This window comes from Sus scrofa, chromosome X (assembly GCF_000003025.6).
Source record: "Sus scrofa isolate TJ Tabasco breed Duroc chromosome X, Sscrofa11.1, whole genome shotgun sequence".
Classification (NCBI taxonomy): Eukaryota; Metazoa; Chordata; class Mammalia; order Artiodactyla; family Suidae; genus Sus; species Sus scrofa.
The window spans coordinates 33,519,447-33,545,614 of record NC_010461.5 but is presented as its reverse complement, the minus strand read 5'-3'; the positions used below and the strand labels follow the sequence as shown (position 1 = coordinate 33,545,614).

At 44.6% G+C, this 26,168-nt stretch overlaps 2 protein-coding genes across 2 annotated transcripts in view; both read right to left on the bottom strand.

The window, feature by feature from the left end:
- Nucleotides 1–1,328, bottom strand: part of XK (X-linked Kx blood group) — a 58,290-nt gene extending 56,962 nt beyond the window's left edge. The window contains exon 1 of the mRNA XM_003135014.4: nucleotides 494–1,328. Within this exon, the coding sequence (XP_003135062.1) occupies nucleotides 494–738 (245 nt within the window). The 5' untranslated portion in view covers nucleotides 739–1,328. The remainder of the gene's footprint in view (nucleotides 1–493) is intronic.
- LANCL3 (LanC like 3) overlaps nucleotides 2,109–26,168 on the bottom strand; it is a 116,776-nt gene continuing 92,716 nt past the window's right edge. Inside the window, exons 4-5 of the mRNA XM_021080614.1 lie at nucleotides 19,173–19,380; nucleotides 2,109–11,479 (exon numbers count right to left, since the gene is read on the bottom strand). Of these exons, the coding sequence (XP_020936273.1) occupies nucleotides 11,320–11,479; nucleotides 19,173–19,380 (368 nt within the window). The 3' untranslated portion in view covers nucleotides 2,109–11,319. The remainder of the gene's footprint in view (nucleotides 11,480–19,172; nucleotides 19,381–26,168) is intronic.

The window sequence follows — 26,168 nt, the reverse complement described above, 5'->3', positions numbered from 1 at the left end:
ATTTCTAGAGTCGTGTATTAAAATTAAATAAGTTAATATTTAACGAACGCGCTCTGAACACGGCCAGGCACGCAGACATCTCCACGTGTTTGATCAATTTAAATTAAATTCAGTCATCTGTACACGCTTCTGCTCTGACAGCCATTTGGAACGCACTTCCTAAGGGTCCGTCACGACACCAGCCCATCCTGCCAGAGACAGACCACCTGATCACAGGGAAAGCCTGTCTTTGACGAGGTCGAAGCGCGTGAAACTGACCTTTCTGTTGGTTAAATTCAGTTAACTATTGGCCATTTCTGACGTTAGACCCTAACAGGAAGGCGGTACGCCCGGGCCTGATTCCCACTCTCCCAGGATCCTGTCGCATTCCTGTGACAGGGACGGTGGGACTGAGCAGCCGGCCGGGCCGGCCTGGGCCTGGTCCCCGGCTCCAGCCATCCGTCCCCTCGCTCCGGAGGGCCGCCCCCCGCGGCGCCGGGGGTCCCACACGCACCTGAAGAGGGGCCCGAGCTGCAGCAGGTGCAGCAGCAGCACGAGCGGCCGGTCGCGGCTGAAGTCACGGTGCACGAAGAGGAGCGTGAGCTGCACAAGCGCGCAGGGCAGCAGCGAGAAGAGCAGCGTCAGTGCCTGCCACATGCCGTCCCCGCGCGAGCGGTAGGTGCTGCTCAGGTACAGCGCCGTCGTCGTCTCGGCCACGAACAGGAACACGGACGCCAGCACGGAGCCCGGGAATTTCATCTCCGCGCGTCAGCGGCGCGCACCGGCGGCGGACGCGGTGGCGGCGGTGGCGGCGGCGGTGGCGGCAGCGGCTGCCCCAGGGGCTCCCGGCATGCCCGGCCCCAACTGCTCCCGCGCTCTGCGCTGCCCGCCGAGGGCGCGGGGCCCGGCCGCTGGAGCTGGGCCTGGGGGCGAGCGACCCGGCGGGGCTGGGGCGGGGCGCGCGGCCCAGGCGGGACACGCCCACGCGCACCGTGCGCCGCCCGCGCGCCTCACGGCCCGTCGCGTCTGTGCGGCGACGATCCGCGGGCGGGCCGCGAACCCGCGCCCGGCGACAGCCCGCGCCGAGCCCCACGGCAGGCGGCAGGCCCCGCCGGCCCCGCCGGCCTCGCCGGCCCCGCGCGCGGCCGCTGGGTCCTAGAGCCCCTTGGCCGGCGCTCGCGTTCGAAACCGTCACATCCCTTGGAAAACCCGCCGCCCACGGGGGTCGGAGTTGGGGTCAGGATGCCTTTCCAGCCCAGTGTCTATTTCCCGGGCCTAGAGAACGCCCCATTCCTCAAAGGGCCAGCGTCTTCGGTTACCTAAAAATAACCAGGCCACACAGACGCTTTGCAAAGTACAAGTGTATTTCACGCACCCAGAGTGTACCATTTCACTGAAAGTCTGAAGCTTTGCTTTCAAGGTGACAGAGCATCATTGATAATCCTTAAGAATCAACGCTTCCTTTCCCAGAAGAACTGCCATCAAAATGTGCTGCTCTCTAACTCACTCAGACGGGGCTGAACGAAGACCAGGACCTAATAAGGAAACTGTTTTCCAGCCCACGCCACCGCCGTACCTCCCTCTCCTTGCTGCTGTGTGTGTGCCAGCCTCAAGACTAAGACAATTGATGGTTCACCCATCGGACCTGCGACGACCTTCTGGACGGCAGGATGGGCTCAGCCCACTCTTGTCTCTCAGAGCTCAAGCAAGGCACTCAGTCTCTCTACAGCTCGGGTTCTAACCTGTTCCAGTAAGAGATTGGACTTCAGTAATTGCAAGATCCTTTGCCCTGCGGAAATGAGATGATTTCGTCCATCCCCAGACATCCCTGGCATTTTTCTATTTCGGAATACGATGGCAACACGAGTAGAATGTGACGATTCAGTGAGGGATCAAGACGAACGCTGCACAGCGAGAGGACATGAAGGGCTGTTTTTCTTCATTCTTGTGTGGCATGCGAAAATCTATTTATGAGGGTTAAGGGGAGGATTCAGCCCACAGCTGAGAAGTGCCAGGCCCATTCTCTAAAAGGATTACTAATATCTATTTATAGAACCCGGCAGGTCACATGTCCTGGATCAAGATACACACAGTCACAAGCACAGAATAGGCAGCAACACTCCACAGAGTATTTGTGTAATATTTTATTTGACACTGTCTTACGCTTTAGAGGAAAAAGAACTTGTAGCTTAAAAATTATTAATTGGAGCACACACTATTTAGCATTGGATTTCATTTTTAAGGCAAAGGAGTAGCACAGGTTTTATCTTATTGAGGAGATTGTACATAAATATGCGGGGGGGGTGATAAGCCAATAAATAACATTGCTTCAAACGCTATAGAGTCCAGTTTATTTCCTGCAGTACAAAACGAATACAGAAAACACATTTGGAAGGATCACAGTGTTTTGAACATTGGAACAGCCGTTTTAAAGACAGTAAGGTGCATCTCTAAGCTTCTGACTCAACCCTGCTTCCAAAGAGATTTCATTATACCCTGCACTGGCTGTGAGCAAAGAAATTTCCCACATGAAGGGAAGACAACACCCACGGTCTGTAGCACTTCCCCTGCCAGGAACCACCAAAAGCAAAAGCTACAATCTGATGAGCATTGGCAAGTTGATCCTTCTCGGTCTGCACACCGCCTGACTTGCCTCAGTGACCATGTCTTTGTGTATTATCGTTTGCCATTGTGTCCTTGAGAACAATGGATACATTCGAGCTTATGTTTGCTAGTTTCCCTGTCAAATGCCTAGATGGATTTTGACTAAAGATCGATTTAATGACATGTACTGCATTTGACTTTCTTGCTAGGACTGAAATACCCATTATTTTCTTAAAAGATTAAGGACACGATAATAGGCTTCTAGAAAGTGGTTTTTTTGGTATAATAATATGTCATATTACCAGAGTATTTGAGAATTTGGTTTTATTATAAAATACAGTAGTCTTAACATTTTGTGATATAGTAAAATATCTGACAGAATGTTCTGCCCTAAATTTAGACCTAACTGCTACAGATGTGTCTTTGAAAGTGCCTCAAAGTACCCCTAAAGAAATATAATAATTAGCAGTATGTCATAGAATCTGTTGTGGGCAAAAGGGGGGGGCATTTCTGAAGAAGCCTCTTGGGTGCAAGACTTTCAAAATTTTAGTTATATACAACACATAACTTGGGTTGGATTCAGTGCTATTGGAAATTAGAATTTTAAAGTCATAGTAATCTATGATTTGGAGTCTTTTATAATAAACAGGTTTTTAACTCTGCATTTGTGCTGAGGCGAATGAATTGCCAAGAGTACAATTTTATTAATACTAATTTATTGAGCAGTTCTTCAACATTCAATAGTACATTCATAGTATGTATTCATTTCTAAATACAGTTAGGAATAAGCAGTTATAGTCTATGGACAGATTATTGTTTTGTATCCACCCCAAATAAATAAGGAATTGCACTAGTTTACCAGTGTATGTGAAATGTATCATTAGGGAGGTGAGTTTTTTCCCTCCAATGATACAGTCATATTTCTGTAAGTATTGTGAATTGTGCAAAAAAATCTTTTTTGATGAAGTAAATTCTATTACCCTTGCGAAATGCACATTCCAAAACCAACATGTGGTGCTTGACTATTCCCCAGTATATGGCTCTGCAAAGTGATTTCCCCTAATAATGGGATTCTACTAAATCCATTTAAAAATTTTGTGTTAATTTAGCGCCATTGACTCCCTAAGATTCCAATTCAGACTTTCTTTCTTAGTAGAGCTCCCCCAGATGTTCAAAGTCGGGAAGGCTGTAACCTTTTTAGAGAACGGACTGCCCTTCCTAATCAGATAGATTCTACACCCTAACTTTTGCACTTAGACTGTTCGCTCCTACTTCTGGAAAGTCTACATAAAACTCATGGCATACTTTGCATTTTCAAGAGCTAAGGGATTCTACCGCTGCTATAGTTTTCAGAAGACATCTCTAATATTGAAATACGAAAGTCCTAAAAAACAGACAGAACTGATCATTTAAATCACTCTTCTTATTTGAACACATCCACATAGGAGGGTTAACGGGGACCAAGTTCAGCGACAGCAGGTATTTAATTGGTAATTGCCACTTAAGCGCAGATCGTAAGACAAAACTTATGGGGCAGCATCAGAGGTCTCACGAAAACAAAGGCAAAAAGATCATTCGCTGAAGATCAAGAGTCAGTAAGCAGAGTGTGTATCTTCTCTAAGCTGATTGCTAAGTCATAGATAGCTACTTTACGCGGTTTACAATCAGAGGACACATTAAAGCATGGAAATGAACACCACGCACAAGATTTTTTTTTTTTTTTTTAAAGAGCATTAGCAGGAACGGTATTTACTCTACTCAGGAAACTGGATTCTGTGTTCACACATATCCACATTCAGACGTTTCTCCCCTGCTGTTGGTAGGGTGCTCACCATTACTGAGACAATGAGAGGAAGGTGTGTGGCTCTGGGCCCGCTTGCAAGATATCACAGCCATCTATCTGCTGGTTTCAGTTTAGCACTGGTTGGAGAACAAGAACACATTATCTTGGCTCTCAGGGGATTCTGGATACAAAGAATGAGAAGAGAGAAGCTCCAACAAGAGTGGAGAAGGAGGGCGAAGATACAAAGTTTCTCTTAGGGAGAGATACTTGTGGCAATTTCCAGACGTCTTGTCCCCCAGAGTGTCCTAAAACATGACCTGGGGTCTTTGTGAGGCCACGATCATTCATAGGACTTGATACTTGGGAACAGAACCATTGTTCTGGTATCTTTCACGGGCCTGGGGCGGGGGCAAGGGGTGTTAAAACACCTCTGTAGGAAAAAAAAAAAATACTATTCTAAGCATACCATAAATGTACCATGCCGGACCAAGCGTGGGTTTATAGTGGTATCCAGGTAACAGCCAGGATTGGGAGTTGAGTCTTAGAGACACAGAGCTCAACAACGTCAAGCAGGTTCCTTGACCCAGAAGGATTTGCTCAGGGTGTGTGATACATCAGCGCGCCATGGACCCCTCCAAAAGGGGGTACAGGAATAGAGCCTTCCTAACTTATTTCTCACTGCATCTGTTTCTCCACAAGGCAGCTCTTTGGGTCCCGGTGTTCTGCATTTGGGGAAACCCTGCAGGACTCAAACAGCAAGCGATGTTTGGTTTCCATCATCTCATGCAACCACGCAAACATGCATGTGCTGAAGGCGAACCTTCCGATACTGTGGGACAGCAGAGGGATGCCAGCCCTGCTGTCCAGTGCGGTAGCCACCCCACGGGTGGCTCTTGGGCACGTGCAGTGTGGCTAGTGTGATCTGAGATGTGCAGGACGTGCAAAAGACACACCAGAGTGGGAAGAGTCGGTCCCCCCAAATGTCCAGTATCTCAATAACTGTCTCGCGATGACAGGCTGAAATGATATTTTGGCTAGACTGAGGTAACTCCACGACATTATTAAAATGATTTTCACGTTTTGGAAACTTCTGCAATGTGGTTACTAGAAAATTTTCAAGTGACATATGCGGCTCACATGTGCGACTCTATTTGTGAAACTCACATCTCTTATTATTGTCTACAGATGGCTATTAATGGCTTTAACCTGGGAGAAGAAGTTTTAATGAAAATGAATGCTTCAGACAGACAACTAGAAGTGTAACTTAGGACCCTCAGTAATGATGTGCTAGTTTATTAGAGAGCAGTTAACACACAATGAAGAGCCCTTCATTCATCACTTTAGGCCTGCATATACCTGTTCACTCAGATATATTTAAGAGTTAAATGCTGGGTTTCGTTTCATCTGTGATGCTGACTTTAACTCCGTCTCTCTTACACACACACACACACACACACACACACACACAGTTTCCTACAGGGACTAACAAAAACCAAACAGGAAGCAAACAGGAAGTCCTTGCAAACCTTGTTTTCACCGTCTGCAACAGTCAAGCCTCCTCTATCTTTTCTCCCTCCCTCCCTCTCCTTCCTGGATGTCGTGCGGAGGAGAAAGGCAAGAAGACAAAGAAAAGGTCACCTGCTCTTTGAACCATGCTCCTCCCCAGCCCTCTCCCCACTACCCGAGCATCAAAATATGGATGATCTGGTTTTCATTTTAAAGAATTGCTTCAAATTCAGTTCAGAGGCGTTTAACAGGTACACAAAGCAAAAGCAGCTGCAGGAAATTCTGCAGAGAGGGGACTTGGCTGTTTGTGGAAACGTCCACCCGGAAATGACAAGGTTCAGTCCTTTGAGCAAACAAAAACAAATATATTTGCACCCCCAGAGGCATCATCCGGCAGGCCTCAATTCCTTAGCACTTTCAATGAACGAACGACCCAAGGAGAGAGAGGGCACCCCCTCTGTGAGATTTATGATAATGCAGGAGGCCCAGATAGTTCATGTAGCATGAACTTGGGTTTGGGGCTTGGTTTTTTTTTTTCCCTCCCCCAACAGTACACATAAAATGACCAGGGTTCTTTGTAGAGGAAAAGCGGGTTGCATGCAGCTGCTGCTCTCCTCTCGTGAACAGCTGCACCCTGGAGTGGGCTGACGGCAGAATGGGCCCCACTCCTTCTGCTGCTGACCTTGAGGTCGCCCTTTCCATCCGGAGGGGAGTCCAGCCTTCCTGAGCCTGGAGCTCTTAGCCACCAACTGACATGGATGGCCGAGATAAGGAGAGAGCCTGCCCTCCCGGGCGGAAAGGGGGTCACATGATTAAGCAGACGCGGGGCAGGGATGGGGGGGGGTGGGATGGGGACCAGTCAGAAAGTACTCTTTAAAGAGGAGGAGGACAAGAAGTTGCTGAATCAGGGGTGGTTTGGGATTAGTGGTCCCAGGAAGCAATACAACCCATGAAGAAGATGACTGGTCTTGAGCAGCCTTCAACGTGCCTCCACAACTCAGGCTGAGATGCTGAGCTGCGAGGCAGCCAGCTTTCCCCACCCACCCCTTTGCCTGCCTTCTCATCTGCTTTCCTTGCCAGGTTTATGCCCCAATCACCCGGCCTTGGTGAATATGAGGCTTAGTCATTTTGCTATTAATTTGGCACCGTGTTGAATAAATAACCCAGGTCCCCAAAGGAAGGCCTTATAATGCAATTGAGAGTATTGTTTCTGTCGCCATAGGTCAGGCAGGCCAAACTCCACCCCAAGTGACGGTATTGCCCAGTTCATTTTTTGCTCTGCCCACCCAGCCCGCACAGCTCCTTTTCTCCAGTGACTGGTATTGTAATCCTGTTTCCAGCGAGCCAAATAAATATTTGCATTAAAAGGCGCTCCGAGTAAACCAGCCTATTTCTATGTATTCAGCCCCGGTGAGTCAGAACTTTCTCAGGCACAAAGGTACAGTCAAATTTGGTTCTAGAATATTAAAAAAAAACAAAACAAAACAAAACAAAAAAAAACCCTACTTTGTTTTTACCCATCAAGTGATCCAGACTCCAAGCCCTGCATTTGGCTGAAATGCTTATTCGAGGTCATAAGTGAGCACGATTTTCTGTGTGTAGTAGGGACTTAAAATATAGCTTTCCCTTTTAGACACATAAAGGACCTGCATATTACAAAACTCTTTTCTATCCATTTTATCAGTGACCACCCTGTGGGGTGGGGAAGGTGATGGTGATGGCAATTGCAGTGGGCCGTGGAGGACGAGCAAGGCTTTGAGATTTCCAAAACGAGGCTCTTTGCGTTACGAAGGTTTTTTTCTTTTAATTGTGTTCCCTGAACATGGTTATAAGTCACACACTTCCAGTCGCTGCATGGAAATTACTGAGATTTGCTCTCTGCAGAAATGGAAACCATTTGAGCACTGCCTTGATGAAAATCCGAGTGTGTCAAAGAAAGTTAAGGGAACGAATTGTCAGGGAAGAGCTCCCATTTAGCACAGACCCAGAAAATGACTCTGTTTCTCGAGGTATCGGAAAGTGAATATTATCTTCATAATGTAGCCCATTCCCTGAAGAAGCACAGGGGAATGTATGTGGTCAAACCTCTGTTCTCAGTCACAAAGGAAACGAAAGAGGAGTTCCCGTCGTGGCGCAGTGGTTAACGAATCCGACTAGGAACCATGAAGTTGCAGGTTCGATCCCTGGCCTCGCTCAGTGGGTTAAGGATCCGGCGTCGTCATGAACTGTGGTGTAGGCTGCAGATGTGGCTCGGATCCCGCGTCGCTATGGCTGTGGCGTAGGCTGGTGGCTACAGCTCCGATTCGACCCCTAGCCTGGGACCCTCCATGTGCCGTGGGAGCGGCCCTAGAAAAGGCAAAAAGACTTAAAAAAAAAAAAAAAAAAGGAAGAAATGAAAGAAGTAAAATCTGATGACTAAAACGGATTAGGCGAAATAAAGATATATAATATTTGGAGGGTGTGTGTGTGTGTGTGTGTGTGTGTGAAAGAGAAGATACATAATTGTGTTAATGAAACAAAATACACAGGGTTGTAAGATTTGCCAAAACGTCCCGTTCTCTAGGCATGAGGCAGTGTCCCCCATTGCTGAGTCTTTCGATCTCCCATCAAATTTTTCCACGGCCACCTTCAGGGATTTTAATTGTTCCTGTCACATACCATACATAATATTAAAGTCATACTAGCGGTGGTGAAAATATTCTCACAGCCTCCCAGAGGCAACACGCTTCAGCGCTATTCACAAAAGAACGTTGATACACAGAAGGGAACGAGCTGGTTAATTCAATAAGAAGCGACAGGCGACGCTTTTCAACAGCAACCCTCAAGGGTCTCTTTCTTCCTTCTTGGGAAATAAGATCGATAAGGACCTTCCCTTTAATTCACCTCTCAGGAAAATGAACACTTTCAACACGTCTAAGTGCTAAACGAGCGTACCCTGGTTTCTCGTTTACGGAGATGTCAGTTCCTAAAGACACAAACACGGTCTTTTCTTGGAGCTGACACATGAAAACGCTGGCCTCTTCACAAGGGTCAGCACAACGGCACCACAATTGCCCTACCGGACCTTAAAAGTGCGGGCGAGCAGGAAGGAGGCCAGTTTTTCTGACGTTCCTAGACGTGCACCTGGTATGGTGAGCCAGAGGATCACTTCGAGGGCTCTAGGATTAGGTGTTAGGTCTTAGCGGTGAACGGTGGAAGGGTCAGCAGACAGGAACAGCGGCTAAGCTAACTTCTAGGTGTATTCTGGTTACTGCTCTATCCCCAGGTTCTAGTCTAGACTTCTGAACAAATGCACTTGGGAAGGGACACCCTGGGTCCGAATCCTCATTCTTCCCCTTCCTAACTGTGAGACTTTGGATCAATCACGTAAATGACCTTGAAGTGTTGCTGGACGAAGAGAAAGGCGCGCGCGTTCTATGAGCCCTGTCTATTGAATGCTTATGACCTTCAGCCTAGAGGAGTCAGATGAAATGAATCTGAAACCCAATGGTGAAGACCAGGTACACACACCATCATCTCAAAAGGAGGCTGCTTTGTAGAAGGCATTTTGTCTTAAGGCTTTCCGAGAGGTCCATTCATGAAAGAACTTCCAGAACCCAACTCTGGGAGTCACCTGAAAGCTGCTCTTTATGTGGTTCTGCCCCAACCTGAGCGTGTTCAAAGATGAACAATGGAGGCCAATTGTCCGAGCATGTGAAGATGAAACAAGGAGCTCAAAGGGTACGTGCTTTTCAGAAGCATTTTGTCCTCGTCGGTTCTGATGAGTGCACATGTAAACAGAGTCACAACATACACAAAGACGCTTCCTACCTTTCTTTAGCCACAGGTTCTTTGAGAATCTTAATGAATGCCAGAGATCCTGCTGCCAGAAAAAAGCACGCATGCGCGCGTGCACACACATACACACACAAACACACACACACACAAACACACGCCATTTGTAGGCAACAGGGTATCCCCCAACTCCTCCCAAAGTTCATCTATGAATTGAGAAGTCGGGAACTTCTGAACTAGATAAGGGCTTAGGTTTACATGGAGATAGATGCAGAATGAATATATATATCTCTCTCTCCCCATGTAAACTTAAGCACTGATTGTATACGTATATATTCTACATCTATCAAATATATCCAAATACTTAATGACTATTTAAATAACTGTTAAATTAATACAGTATGCAATTTCCTCTTCACTCTGATATGTGAAATGGCCGGTGACCCAATTCTAGGAAACGGGTAAATTCGTCTTCTGAGTATTGAAGTGACAGATGTTTCTACCGTATTCTGCAAATCACTACGTACTCGAAGCAGTTTTACAACTTCTGTGTGTTTACAGCAGGGCTGAATTTAATATGGCAACCTGGCTCAGCGAGTATTACAGACAAATTCTAGTGGAGCCTGTGTCTTAGAAGGTAAGGGATCAGCCAGGGAGTTCACGGATCTCTTAATCTCAGAGAATAAAACTGAGCGAGGTTCTTTTTTTCACCATCATGGGTCCTTTTCTAGGCCAGTATGTGCCTGTTCCAGGGGACACAGTGTTCCATCAAAGGCAGAAACGACCCACCTTCGTAGTAGTTACCCTGATCTTTGAGACGAGTGATTTTTACCACAAGTATATTGTACAGTTCAGCTAATAGCCTCGTAGGGATTACATAAGCATTTTAAAAATTACTAACAATCGACAATACACAGCTGAAGCTTCAGATTGAGAAAAAAGTCGACAGCAACACTTGCTGCAGTATTTGTTAGCCTAGGAATTTTACGATTCTAATTGAGGTTTCGGAAAGAAAAAGGAACCAGGAGAAGAGATGCTCTAATGCCTAAGGAAAGCTGGAAACTGAGGGTTTCAACTAAGTTATGAGATGCTTCCTTAACGTGCCCAGGGTAATGGTAAAAAATAGAGATTCATATGCAAATTTCTCCACTCATTAAAAATCACGAATTTCAATACGCAAAGGCAAAGGACAACCAAGCGTTTCCCTTTTTGTCCTTGGGCAACCTGACGCTTAGCCCTCCTAGCAATTTTCAGCTGGGCAATTACTTTCGGTTTCTGATTGTCTTTGCTTCTGAATTTGGGGGTGCGGGGCACCCACAAATGGCCACATTCTCCCTCCAAGGGCAAAGGTATTTGGGGCCTTTCATTGCCAGAGCCCGCATTTCAACTTGGTTTTCCACGCCATAAGTGAAAGACAGGTGCTTTCTCTTTCCCTTTTCCCTCTGCTCTCTGGCCTCACACCTATCCCCTGAAACACTCCATCTCTATGGAATCTGGCATCATGTTGCTTTCACCTGCCTGCTCCTTTCCTTCCTTCCGACGGCAATGTTAAGGCTCCTGGCTGTGATACCATTGAATGTGGCTTATGTGCAAACTGCCTTGGGTAGTAGGCTCAGGAAATCTCAGGGACCTTCTGCGGAGCCACGGGAGGGGTGGGGGGGACACGGAGCCTTCTAAACAAAGACGCTGAAGAGCGGGAACTCAGCCTGGTTGGGCTGCAGCAGATCGATCAGGAAGCACACGGTCCCGGAGAAGCCTTCGTACAAGCTGTATATGCTTTCAAGGACCCGGGAACCGGCCTTGAATTCCTCGGTAAATAAAAATTCAGCAAACCTAAGAGAAAAAGAAGAAAATACAGTTTTAACATGAGCAGTTCCATATTTTTGGCCTTGGGTGGCTTCTTCTCCTCTCAAGTTCAAGTGTTCGCATCATTCCTTTTCCAGAATCTCTAACATTTCAGGAAAGCCTTTTTCTTTGTTAAAAAAGGGAGAAGCAAGTTCTTATGTCATTGTGCCTGTCTCACGACAAATCACGTGAGCAAGCAAATTCAACTAGTTTCAGCGTTCACAAAGCAAAGCCATTTCTGAGGATTTCATTCCTTGTGCCATTCGATAATTAAAGGTAAAAAAATAAATACAGAAATAGCCATACTTGTATTTGTCTCAAAGAGAAGCGAGCCGATATACATGCCTGTTCCTTTAAAAGAATAAATATGCTGTGTTTCTATGTGGCAGAGAGCAGAGACTGTGAAAATAAATGGGCAAGCGTTTATACAATCTGTGCTCTGGGCAAACAAAAGGATAAGATGAATGGGAAAAGGCAAGCAACATTTTATAATCATGACATCAAATGGCAAACTCAGCTACAAAATAGAGTATTTTCAGGACGTCTGCCTTAAAAATAAATCACCGCCATCTGAATTCTCTATGAAAGATCTTTTTTCTTTTACCTGTATTTGCCTCAAATGCTATTCAAATTATTTACAATGGGTAACACTTTTAGTAGGTTACAGCTTTTAAAGTGCTGTCAACCGTGTCGTCTCTTTACTGACTTGCGCTACTCGTCCCCATCAACAACAAACAACAGAAATAATCACCAATTCAGAGGCTAGAGCTCACAGGTTGAAAAGGCCTGACAGCTGGTTCTACCATAAATTTAGATTACTGCTACTACATAGGCGGTGCTATGAAGAGTAATTACGTATTTGATCTTTTCAGGGCTCTTGGAATTATTACCAACTTAAATCAGCAGGAAACATATTGCCATTCTGTTTGGGACAGTTTTTTTTTATCAACTGTTCTCCTGAATACGCAACCATTTTTAAATGGAAATTAAAAATGTAAGCAGGAGACTAATGACGCATCTTAAGAGTTCATTCGAAATTTGTAATTACACACTGAAACTTCTTGGTATAGCCTCAAGGAGTCAACCTTTTTAGTGCTATGGATCATTTGGCAGTCTGGATTCCTCAGGAAAAATACATACAAATACATAATACATAAAGTAAAACACACAGGCTTCCCAAGGAAATTAATTCTATTAAAGCATGGGTAGCAACCTTTTTACACTAAATTTGCGATACAATGATACATGGATCCTTTATTAACACATTAAGTAACAAGATCTAGTAGTGCGTCTGATAACCGCCGACATTTCTAATTAGTGATGGGAGTCAAACATTTCACCTGCAACAAGAGTAATATGACGTGAGAAAAGCTATGACTTCTACTGGTGACAGAGTCACAGCTACTGCTAATTCAGAATCGGAAGAAATGGTACATTTCAGCTTGAAATGTAATGCTTTTCTCAAGTAGGTTCACAAACCCTAGATGAAGAAGCCCTGGTACAGTAAAAAGAGGAAGGGCTTTGGGGTTGCTATACCCGGCTCTGATAATTTCATGTTAGATGACCTTTGGAAAATTTCTTAACCGGACTTTAAAATGGTGAAGTTGCAGAATTGCATAAGATTATCTGTAAAGATCAAAAGATTAAAGATCTGTAAAGATACCATATGGTAGACTCTGAGCAAATAGCAAGCATTTGATACATGGTAAATATAATTTTGTCACACAGATGCAGTACAGCAGAATATTTGTCCAAGAGACAACCGTTTCCCCACACTTTCAGAGAAATCCGCAGTTAACTCTGCTCCCTCTTCTGACCTTTTTTTCCTCCTAGAGCTTGATTTGTTTGTTATACTATTGAAATGATGGTCTGTATAATATTTAGTACCTTACATTTTATTTACTTAAAAATAAATATGATAAACATTATTGTGCTTTTCAAAATAACCTCTAAATGACATATAGCAATTTACAAGAGTACTAGCAATGTGTGAGGGCAACAGTTTCATTGTATTGTGACCTATGGAGTGTGTTATCACATTAAAGTGAAAATAATTGCTTCCAAAATCTACCCAGTAGGGCAAAATCAAAAGTAGCAAATTCGTTTTTCTAAAAAACTCTGTCAAACAGAAGTCAGAATGGCAATTATGGAACTAAAAAGAATTACAGACCCCGAGAACATTACGTATCAAAACCTATTAATTACGACCCACTCTGAACTCAGAGGAAAATTCATTGATCTGAGTTGTTATGATTATTAAGATGAAAGGTATTTTAATTACGCACTTCTAAAAACTGTAGGAAAGAACAAAATAAGGGAAAGGAACACCGTGAAATCAAAATAAAGGCAGAAAATCATAAATTAGGAAGCAAAAGAGGAAAACAAAAGAATAAACAACAACAACGGAGTTCCGTCGTGGCTCAGTGGTTAACGAACCCAACTAGGAACCATGAGGTTGTGGGTTCGATCCCTAGCCTCGCTCAGTGGGTGAAGGATCTGGTGTTGCCATGAGCTGTGGCATAGGTCGCAGATGCAGCTCGGATCCGGTGTTGCTGTGGCTGTGGTGTAGGCCAGTGGCTACAGCTCCGATTCGACCCCTAGCCTGGGAACCTCCATATGCTGTGAGTGCGGCCCTAAAAAGATAAAAGACAACCCCCCTTCCCCCGAAAGCCAGCTCCTCAAAAGGAGAGACTACATAGACAAGATGCTGGTGTGTCTGGCCAAAAAGGAAAAGCATTAGGAATGTGAAAGGAGGGCGTGTAATCGCGGACATGGGAAATTTCAAATATTATGGAACTATTCTGTTACATCTTTACATCAAACATTCGAAAATCCCTATGAACTAGATGCTTTCAGATGAATTACATTAACTACCAAAATTAATCCAAAAAGAGATAGAAAACTGGAATGAAATAATCATAGAAGGAACTGAAAAGGTTGTCAAATATTGTTCTGGAACCATAAATTCCATCTCTATGTTAAAAGAGCAATAGACAGGACCAAGTAATTCCAGGAAGGTACATATTGTTTGACTTTATTCTTCTAGGAACTGTCAAAATTAGGGAAGTCTCCCTAATCTGGGCCACACCATATTTAACTCTGAGTTATGATGAAACGGAAATTTCAGCACAGTCAACACTTTAGCGCAATGCCCAAACAATGTTCAGATGTTACCCGAACATTTGCTGTCTTTACCTGTAAGTGAGAAATTAGTCTGAAGGGCCTGGTAATCCCAGACCTTAAAACTAAGACTCTGCAAACTAGGACTGGTCTGCCAGAAAAATAGAGAGGTTGCTCTGATTCTTTTTAATAGGCTTTCTAGAGCATGACAACCTCTGATAAAATTTATCCCAAAGGTGATATCCCATAAGCCTAAATAAGATCCAAAATGACTTTCTTTTCTATATTTGGGAAATAAAGTGTCAGGCTGCAACCTAAATAGATTAGGGAACCATGAATCAAAATATGTTTTCAGAATCCCTAAACAATAGAGCAACAAATACGGGACTCAGTATTTTTCCTTCAGTGCATGCATGCAATGATCATAAAGGGTATTTTACAGTTGTTTTTTTTTTTTTTTAAAGATTGAAGATTAGATACATTGGCTTGGGAAGGCCTCTCTGAGAAAGTGACTTTTTTTTTCCTAAATGACCTGACCTACAGCATATGGAAGTTCTTGGGCCAGGGACAGAATCCAAGCTGCAGCTGCGACCTATGCTGCAGCTGCGGCAACGCTGGATCCTTTAACTCACTGTGCTAGTTGGGGATCGAACCTGTACCTCTGAGCTGCTGCAGTCAGATTCTTGACTGTGCCACAACTCTTGAGAAAATGACATTTGAGTGCTGGACGGAATGAATGAAGTGAGAGAGTTGGGAGAAAGTGGACATCATTGGCCTTGAGGTAGATCGTACCCCGGCACCTTAACCCAATCACAAAGAAGCCACTGTGGTGCAAAGAACCAGGAGGAAGACAAGTAGGGCAAGATGTCAGACAGGGAAGAGCCTGTTGTGCCTTTTGTTTGGAGAACAGGCTTTGGCTTTTACCCTGAGTCATATAGGAAGTCATCAGATTATTCTGGGCAGAGGAGTGTCATAATCTGACATGATACATATTATAAGAAGCAGATTTAAAAGATCACGGTGAATCATAGAAGCATTCCTCAATAAAATCACCATAAAGGCGAGGATGACTACTGGCTCCCTTATTACGGAACATTGTTATGGGGATTCTGACCCATGCAATAAGGAAACAAGCGAAAACAAGAGTATATAGTTGAGAAAGGAAGTACCGAAATTATAATTCTATATGAGAGAAGTGTGTCTAGATTTTGCTAAACTGCAACAATATGTATGTTTTTAAAAGCCTTCCTAGGTGCCAGTGATAAATGACCTGAAACTGTATGGAGGAAAAGATTCCACTAACGAACCTGGAAATGTAAAATACACAGGGAAAAAATTAACAAGGAACATACAAGTCCTTCTTCACAAGATCAAAATTTACCTGATGACATTTCTAAAAACTTGAAGTTCCTGTCCTGGCGCAGTGGAAACAAATCCAACTAGGAATCATGAGGTTGTGGGTGGAAAGATCCCAGGCCTTGCTCAGTGGGTTGAGGATCCGGCATTGCCATGAGCTGTGGTGTAGGTTGCAGATGTGGCTCGGATCCCGCGTTGCTGTGGCTGTGGCGTAGGCCGGCAGCTATAGCTCTGATTAGACCCCTAACCTGAGGAACCTCCATATGCCATGGGTGTGTCCTTAAAAAGACAACAAAAATAAAAAATAAAAAATAAATAAAAACTTAAATAAACGGAAAACATACCATGCTTGGATGGAAAAACTTAATATCCTAAAAATGTTAATTGTCACTAAGTAACATATAAATTCATGGAAATTCCAGTCAAATGGCTATAGAATTTGTTTTTTTGGCCATGCCCGTGGCATGCAGAAGTTCCTGGGCCAGGGATAGAACCTGCACAACAGCAGCGACAATGCCAAATCCTTAACCACTAGGCCACCTGGGAACTCCTCCATAAAATTCTTTTTTAATTTTTGAAAAATTGCTTCTAAAATACAACTGGAAGAATAAATGAAAGAGACCAGCTAAGAAAAATTAGAAATAAATGAATGATGAGATATAGACAGACCAGAATCAAACCCATACATTTATATAAATTCAGTTTGTGATAAAATTGGAATTTTAAATCATTGGGGGTAAATGGTCAACAGACGTTATGGTAAAGTAATATTTTTTCGTTAAAAAGCACAAAGATAGGAGTTCCTGTCGTGGCACAGTGGAAACAAATCCGATTAATATCTATGAGGATGTAGATTCCATCCCTGGCCTCGCTCAGTGGGTTAAGGATCCAGCGGTGCTGTGAGCTGTGGTGACGGCTACAGACGCGGCTCGGATCCCGCATTGCTGTGGCTGTGGCACAGGCTGGCAGCTACAGCTCCGATTTGACCCCTAGCCTGGGAACCTCATATGCCACCAGTGTGGGCTTAAAAAGACAAAAAACTAAATAAATAAATAAATACATAAATAAAAGTTAAGATAACTTTTACATGGGTGGGAGCATTGGGCAAAAGGGGATATATTTATTTTAAAACTTAAAAAAATCATAAAATACTAAAAAACAAGGTAAGTTAATATTTTTATAATCTCAGAGTAGGAAAGGTCTTCGAAAGTATAACACAAAAATCTGTAAATCTTGGAAGTTTGCCAACTTCGTCAAGACAAATACTTAACATTTTGGTCTGGCAAGAGACCATGAACTAAGTTGAAAGAGAAATGGCAAAGTAGGAAAATATTTACAGTATATATTGCCAAACACTACAGTCCTCAAAATGAGCATCACAATGGAATAAATGGGCGAAAGATAAAGATAGTTTAGAAATCCCTCTGGGTTTTTTGTTTTGTTTTGTTTTGTTTTTTGTCTTTTTGCCTTTTCCTAGGGCCGCACCTGCGGCATATGGAGGTTCCCAGGCTAGGGGTCTAATTGGACCTGTGGCTGCCAAGCCTACACCAGAGCCACAGCAACACGGGATCCGAGCCGTGTCTGCAACCTACACCACAGCTCACGGCAACGCCGGATCCTTAACCCCAGGCAGGAGCGAACCCACAACCTCATGGTTCCTAGTCGGATTCGTTAACCACTGAGCCACGACGGGAACTCCACTTCTGGATTTAAAGACTTCAATTTATCAGTGCAGAGAAAGCTATGTGTTGGATGTGTGGAAAATTCTCTTTGTATTAGTAAAGACCACACATGTACCAAGAGTCCATCACTTAAAGGCTGGTTAAGCACAACCATAGTAAATAACTATATAGTCATTAAAACAATGAACTAGATCTACACAAACCGAAACGATGTCCCTTAACAATTGTTCATTAAAAATTAAAAGCTGCAAACAGTATGTAAAGTACTGTTATAGATATGCAATCGGAGGATCTTATTAATGTATACATACGATACATATATACACACATAGATATATGAACATACATTTATGCAAAGAGAAATGTCTGGAATGATATAACGCAAATTTTTAGTAATAATAAAAACGAACCCTTCCGTTACAGTTACTGTGGCCAGGCACTCTTCTAAATGATAAACGAGAACGTTATGCTAAGTGAAATAAGCCAGTCACAAAAAGACAAATACTCCATGATAACCCTTACATGAGGAATCGACAACAGTCAGACTCAAAGAAGCAGAGAACAGAATGACGGTTGCCAGGGGTTAGTGGGGGGCAGGGGATGGGGAGTCTTTGCTGATGGGTGTAAAGTTTCTGCTATGCGAGGTGAATACGTTCTCCAGATCTGCTGTACAACACTGTGCCTAGAGCTAACAATATGTTACTGTACACTTTAAAATATGGCCAAAGATCTCATATTATGTTCTTACCACGATTAAAAAAAAAAAAATCACAAAAATACATACCCGTTGGCCCAGCAATTCCACGTCTAGGGATTTCCTTTCAGACATACCCGTCCCCATGTGCAGAATGATATATGTACAAGGTTATTCACCATAGCACCCTGGTGATGCAAAATATTGGAAAGAATCCAAATGGCCCTCCATATGGGGCTGGTTCAAGAAATTATGGCTCATTCATAAGATGTAATACTGTGCAGCAAGAAAAATGACTATTACAGAGGTCCCACTGTGGCACAGTGGGTTAAGAATCCGACTGCAGCGGCTCAGGGGATTCCCCAGCCCAGAGCAGTGGGTTAAAGGATCCAGCATTGCTGCAGTTGTGGCGTAGGTTGCAGCCGTGCTCAGATTCAGTCCCTGGCCTGGGAACATCCATATGCCACGGGTGTGGCCATAAAAAAAAGGGTTAAAAAAATAAATATTAGACAACAATGAAAACATTTTCATTTTAGTGTACTGATTTAGCGTGATCCCTAAGATAGCAAAGTGCTACCATTTGTATAAAAAGAGGGGCAAAATTATATATATACATATATTCTGATATACATGTATATCTGAGAAGATAACTAAGAAACTGGTCACACTGGTTGTCTCCCGGGAGGTGAACTATGTTGCTACACTGTACCATGGATATACTTATTTTGACACTTTTTAAACTTTGTGAGTCTATTACCTATTCAGAACATTAATCAGAGTAACATTTAGGGGAAAAAAAAACAACAACAACATATAAAGAAGGGCTGACCTTTGGGCTCGGTAGATGTATTTAGAGTTTCCTGTGAGCCGGTACAGCAGCAGGAAGACGTAGGCACTGCCAGCTACCCCATGGCAAATCCCTGGCCCCTTCTTTAGCAGGCCCTTCTGCCACGTGAGTTCCCCACACCGGATACATGTGTCCAGGTACTGCGGTTTCTTGGAAACCAGATAAGCTTTGGCAAACAGGTAGGCAATTCCTGTGAAAACATCAAAGATATTACAGGTGATTTTCAGGTCTTCATACCATAGAACAGAACACCTTCTCAAACTGGAAAAGGCTCACAAATCACCAGTTTATTGATCAAAGATCCTTTCTAAGCTAATGGGTCTGAGGGAGGGCCAGAAATACTGCGTGTCTAACAACTGCCCTTCCGGGGACCACATTCTGAGTAGCAAGGCTATAGAACCTTCTCCAAGGGAGTCTTATGTTACCTGTGAGACTTAGTTTCAGTTGTTTGAACTGTATCGTGATATGGGCCCTGAGACAAAGAGCCCTAAGGAAATAGCTTGATGAGATCCATAATTCACAAATTGGTTAATATTTAATGGTACAGACCCTGTTAGACATTATGCATATCTGGCTATTTGGAATGGCTGAATGTTTATCCAGTTGGCCCATTCCCCCCACAGATGTGCAGAATTTGCAACGTCGAAGTGCTTATAACGCTACACCTTTTCTTAGGAGCTAAACCGGGAGTCCTTCCAGAAACAACAATGATCCTAAACCACCCGCTTCAGGACTCCTGCTTCAGCTGTCAAGGGAGTCCTTCCCACCTCGACTGTTCCAAGGAAAGAACAGTTCCTTCAAAACCCCGCAACAGAGGCAGTCGCAATTACACAGGCAGGAACCAAAACAAGAGAAGTGACAGCTATTAATAGAAACGATGTCCCCAAGCTCCAGGTGCTCCTGTTCCGAAAGGAGGTTAGCAACAACCCGGTCCGTCTCGCTCCTCGCATGGCCTACGCTTCTCCGACCGAAAGTGGGCGAGACTGGAATGGAGGAGATATTCGGACTAGCTCATTCAGGAGGGTTATCTCTGCATTTGCCTTTGCCGAGGCTGTTTTACAGCTCTGCAGAGACAGAAATTACCGGGTAGAAAAGTGACAGTAATGTCAATAACCCCTGTCTCTGGACACTCACACACTGTCTGGCAGACGCTGAATTGACTTCCCTCAGCCTTCGTGGAAGGAGCTAGTTTTGCATCTATTAAGCAAGTCATGTTAGTTTTTTTTTTTTTTTTTTTTTTGTCTTTTGTCTTTTGTCTTTTTTTCTTAGGGCCACACCCGTGGCACATGGAGGTTCCCAGGCTAGGGGTTGAATCGGAGCTGTAGCTGCCGGCCTGCACCAGAGCCACAGCAATGCCAGATGCAAGCCTCATCTGCGACCTACCCCACAGCTCACGGCAACGCCCGATCCTTAATCCACTGAGCGAGGCCAGAGATCGAACCCACAACCTCATGGTTCCTAGTCGGACTCGTTAACCACTGCGCCACGATGGGAACTCCCATGTCAGTGTTCTTCATGGTCTATAAATATGTCTGCTCTTTGGATTTTCCTTTGAACCAGTTGTGATACATTTCTGGTTCCCTCATTCATTTATGAGCTAAATGAAATAGCTGACATAGGTTTGCTTTGGATTTGTATGAGAGTCATGATTTGATTCTCTTTTAAAATTTATCCTTTAACCTCCCCCCCCATGAACACATAACAACGGGCTCTCCTCAGCTGGTACCACTGACCTGGACACTATGGTACTGCCCTCCTGTAGTTTTAGGAACAAAGTTTGTCCCGCAAACTAATGAATGATTTTAAAAGGACTGGACTTATTTAATTTAATTATACATTTGTTCATTCATTGTATCCATGTACTTGAATGCATTCGCTAATGATCTACTATATGCAAAGCACTAGGCAGGACCAGCTTCACGGGCATATGAACTGTGTGGTCTCACAAGGGTCTCTAGAAGGCTCCCACGCTGGATTTGAACGCTTTGCTCCTTCCCTCTTGAAATTTTTTTTTTTTTTTGCCTTTTTTTAGGGCTGCACCCACAGCATATGGAAGTTCCCAAGTTAGAGGCCGAATTAGAACTACAGGTGCCGGCCTAGGTCAGAGCCACAGCAACACCAGACCTAAGCTGCATCTGCAACCTACAGCACAGCTCACAGCAAAGCCGGATCCCTGACCCAAACTGAGCGAGGCCAGGGATTGAACCTGAATCCTCATGGATACTAGTCGGATTCCTTTCTGCTGAGGCACGATGGGAACTCCCTCTTGAAATTCTCAATCATTTTTTAACGAGGGGTCTGCATTTTTCATTTGTACGAGGTCCCCTAAATTATGTAGCCAGTTCTGGCTCTGGGTGAAATAAGACAAATGCTAAACACGCTTCCTGCCCTTCAGGAAGGCACTGTCTAGAAAGGGAGAGCAAACTATGTCCATGTGACCGACACACAACAGGACATGTAGTTCGTGATGCTGTGGGGGCATAAAACGAAGGGTACTGTCAGTAATACCAGGGGAATCAGAAAAGTGGAAGATCCCTGAGGGAGATCCATGAGGGGGAGCCTTGGGCGAAAGAGGGCTTTCTTCAGGACTGTGTAGGATGCCTAGGAAACTCAGGCCCAAGGAGAGACGGAGAGGGAATTCCAGAAATCAGAATCAGCAGGGCAAAGATTCTAAGCCATGACAATCAAGCCTTGTGAAGACCAGTGGGGCAGGGTTCTAACCAACAGGACGATGGGCTGGATGGGTTCACATTTCGGATGGCTTGGATAGTTTTACAAGGGCAGTTGGGCAACTTGGACTGTATTCGTGGACGCAGGGAACCAGTGGGAGTGTTTTATTGTGAATTGTTATTCATTTATTTATTCGGGGGCGGGGGGTTTGGCCATGCCTGAGGCCTACAGATATTCTCAGGCCGGGATCGAACCTGTGCCATAGCAGTAACCAGAGCCACAGGAGTGACAACACTGGATCCTTAACCCATGGAGCCACCAGGGAACTCCTGGTTTTCATTTTAATGATGCAGTTAGTATCATAGGCAATATGTCCCACTGTGGGGTCAACCAAGACCTAAAGAAGAGCAATGGGGTAGCCATTAGCTGATCCTGTTGGCAGAAGGCTGGTAAAGAAGCAGATGAAAGAGATAGCTCCCAGGATTAGTGGCTGTTTAGATATTAACTGAGCACCTACTATATGCTAGAACAGTAATACATGCTAAGGTTTTAAAAGGCCCCTGACTTCACAGCATGTACAATCTAACCTGGGGCATTCATTAGGTTACGGGAGGGGAAAGAGAGAGCTTTTGGAAGCACACAGGAAGGTTCCAACCCACGCCTGGAAGTAGGAAAGGCCTACGAGGGGAGTGACACCATCCAGCCTGGGTACCGACAAGGAGGAGGAGGAGGAAGGGGCCAGGTGAACCCGAAGTGCGGGGTGTTCTGCTGGATCCCTTTGACTTTACAGGCAGGCGCCCCACTTCCCAGGTGCTGAGAGTTGGATGCTCACAAAGTTCACAGCTGCCCTCTTCTTGGGAGCTTTGCCCTCAACCAAAGGGGAGGCTCAGCACCCGCCCCCCCCCCCCCCCCCCAGCAGATTTCAGCCAATGACGGACTAACACAGACGTACGAAGGGTCAGCGCCCTCTGCCTCAAGACAGACCAACTCGGTGGTGTCAGCTGTGCTTCTTAGCCTCCCTCCCCATCCCTTCACCTCCGGAATCTGGGTGAGAGGAGCCTCCAGGAGAGACAGAGAGCCCTTTGCAACCCAGCTCCTACGCTGTCCAAGTGCCACTTCTCCCCCATTCCCTACGTGAAGCTTCCCGCTTCAGTAAAACCAAACCACCCTGTGCTTCGCCCTCCGTCCCCATGTGGTTCCGTGCCTCTGACTTGCCTTGGAACAAACCTGCCACCCTTCTTAGTCTGGCCAACAACTTAGAAGGCATCACCTCCTCCAGGGGGCCTTCCCGGAACCCGGAGGAGGACCAGAAATCCCTCCTCTGACCTCCCATGATTCCTTATACAAACCTTAGCACTTAAACAGTATCGTATTAAAATGATCCATTTTGGGATATAAATAATGTTTAACTCAAGTATATTTGATTTACGATATTATGTTCAAGGGCATGGCATAGTGATTTAGGATTTGTACAGACTCAACTCCATTCAACATTATTATAATGACTATAATTTCCTGTGCTGTACAATATATCCTTATGGTCTACCCACCTTACACATACTAGTTTGCATCTCTTAACCCCATGCCCGTCGGTTGTCCTTTCTCCCTTCCGTCTCCCCACTGGCAACCACTAGTTTGTTCCTAAATCTGTGAGGCTGTTAAGATTACCTGTTGCCATGTCTGCTGCACCTTGCACAGTGCCAACTACCCAAGGGAGGTACCGTCTTGTTCATTTTTTCTCCCCTATCTATGGCACGGCATGTGACACATGGCGAGGCCTCCACAAATGTCTGCTGACCCTCTATGTCCCATTTCTCACCCTGGCACAGGCTGATGCTGAGGCAGAGATGAGAGACGTGGAAGGAAGACGGGCTGATATGGTCCAACTGCTAAATGAGGCCATTAGCTCAGGCGGCTCAATAGGTATTGATTCTCTGGTTCCGGCCAGAGAGAAAGTGCCTCTTCCTGCAGCCTGGGTGGGTCACAGAAGGATACGCGGAAGGGACCCTGAAAAACTCCTAAACCTTTGGTCTCCTCGCCCGACCTAATGAAATCTACAGCAAGGCAGCTTAATCGAAAAGGAAAGAATGCTGGATTTCTTTGCTTTTTGATAGGAATGGTGTCATTTCGTCATGGAAACACTGATTCTTGTGCACTGATAGGAAACGCCGAGGCAGCAACGATATATGCCTTTGCCAAAAACAACTGGGAAAAGAAATGATTCCTTAAACATGGTTCGGGAGGCTAAATCTTTGAAAGCATGCCACGCAGCTGAGCCTCGTGACAGCCAGACCCGGCACGTATGGTTTCAGCACCCGGACAATCTGCATGCAGGTCCATTCTGGGATCTGTGATTTCACTGAAGCACGCGCTCTAGGGTGTGTGCTACAAGCCTTAGCGACCGAGGACACCTGCGCTGCATGAGCCCTTGCTGTTCTCTATTCAAAATCACCTACCCAGGAGCCCTTGGGAAATGATTTTAAAAAAACAAAACAAAACAAACACAGCCGCACCTGTGTTTCACACCGAGTAAAGGAAATGTACTGTCAGTGTGACCGCAGTAATGATGTAACATAAGGCGACCTAGAGTTTATTTTAGCCACCGCACTTGTTTGAATGATTTTGTAAATGACTTTCATCCGGTATTTCAGAATCATTAAGGCTAGGGACGGATCAGGTGACTCTGCCTGCTCCACCTCCTTGCATCTAGTGAGGAAAACTCCAGGCCGCACTGGGTATTTATACATGCGGGTGTCTGCACATCTTTTGGAACACATCCCTTAGGAAGGGCAAGGGCCCCCGGTTAAAAGGGGTCTGTGGTGATAAAACGACGGAGGTTCACTGCTCCATCTCAGTGTCTCACTTCACAGGTGAAGAAACAAAGGCACATGAGAACAGTGGCTTTCTCAAGGTCACTTCGCTGGTTAGTGTTGGAATACAATTAGAACCCAGAGCTATTCGAGTCCAGAAGCATGTCCACACTGTATAAGTGATAACGAAGCCTGTCACCTGGAGAGGTGGGCTGAAGGAAAGTCAATAGGAAACAATTACAGAGGGAGGAAAGGCATCATTGATGAAGTTCCACATTGTGGATTATCTCTGGCAGGTTTTTAATCACGGAATCGGTCTGCTTTCCCAAACCATCTGCACTGTTCATAAATCTACTCTCAAAACAAAACAAAACAAAAAACCAAAAAACAAAAGCCATTTTCCTTAAACCAGGGAAAATTATTTTTCTAGGTCAACTCCCATTTTAGAATTGGGGAGAGCTGCCTGTTGCCAACCTCAGAGGAATCTGGATGGTCTTTGACCTGCACTTATCAGATTTATAATCCCTCTCGATGCTATTTTTAGCCTTTCTCTTAAAAGGAAGACCAATACCCTTGAGATGGAAGTGCAGGTTGGCAGACATAATGGGCTCCATTTGGTTCTGCATCCATTTGTGAATTGGTTTATTTTTGGTAGGCCAGTGAATACGTGAGTTGAATGATTTTGCTTTGCGCCATATGTTTCATCTTACCAAGATACCAAACACGCATGAAATATGAGGATAAATAAAGCCCCCAAGGCGATGATCCAACGCTGTACTATTATGGTACCTGATTTACAAAGACAGATATAGGGATGTGATATACAAAAAGAATGGAAAAACTGCTCTTCAAGACACCCACATCAATTAACTGACCCAGCCATTCGTTTGAGTGGATTATCTTCCCATTCTTTACAGGGCTTTTACTGTACATTAAATCCTCTTAAAATGTTCTGTATTTAAGTTGGGACATCTCCAAAATTCAAGGATCCTGGGGTGTTTGGAAGATATGCAAAGACCATCACTGAAAATGATTAAAGGGAGTGGGAAATGAGAGGGTGGGGCATAACATGAAGACAGAGCATTTCCAGAAGGTAAATAACTGTTGTTTTTCTTCAAAAAGTTCAAAGCAAGAAAAAAAAAAAAGGGCTGAAATGATTGCTGGCGGGAATTAGCCTGGATATAATGCACAATGTCTGGAGCTGGTACAAGTACACACAGGAGCCTTTGATGTCCTTTCTTAAGTAAAGGTAGCAGGCAGAGCAGAAATGGCCAGTGGACTAAGACTTATATTATGCATCACCTCAAACTGTACTAAGAAAAAAAAATCAAATTACAGGTGGATTAAAGAACATTAATTAGGCACGGAGGGAAAAGGAAGTAATAAAAATCAGGTAACAAACCAAAGGGAGATCAAATATATTGTAGAGCTGTACTCACAGCATTGAAGCACAGCTTTGAAAATTAAACACACTCCTAATCAAAAATTCGCATGCTAT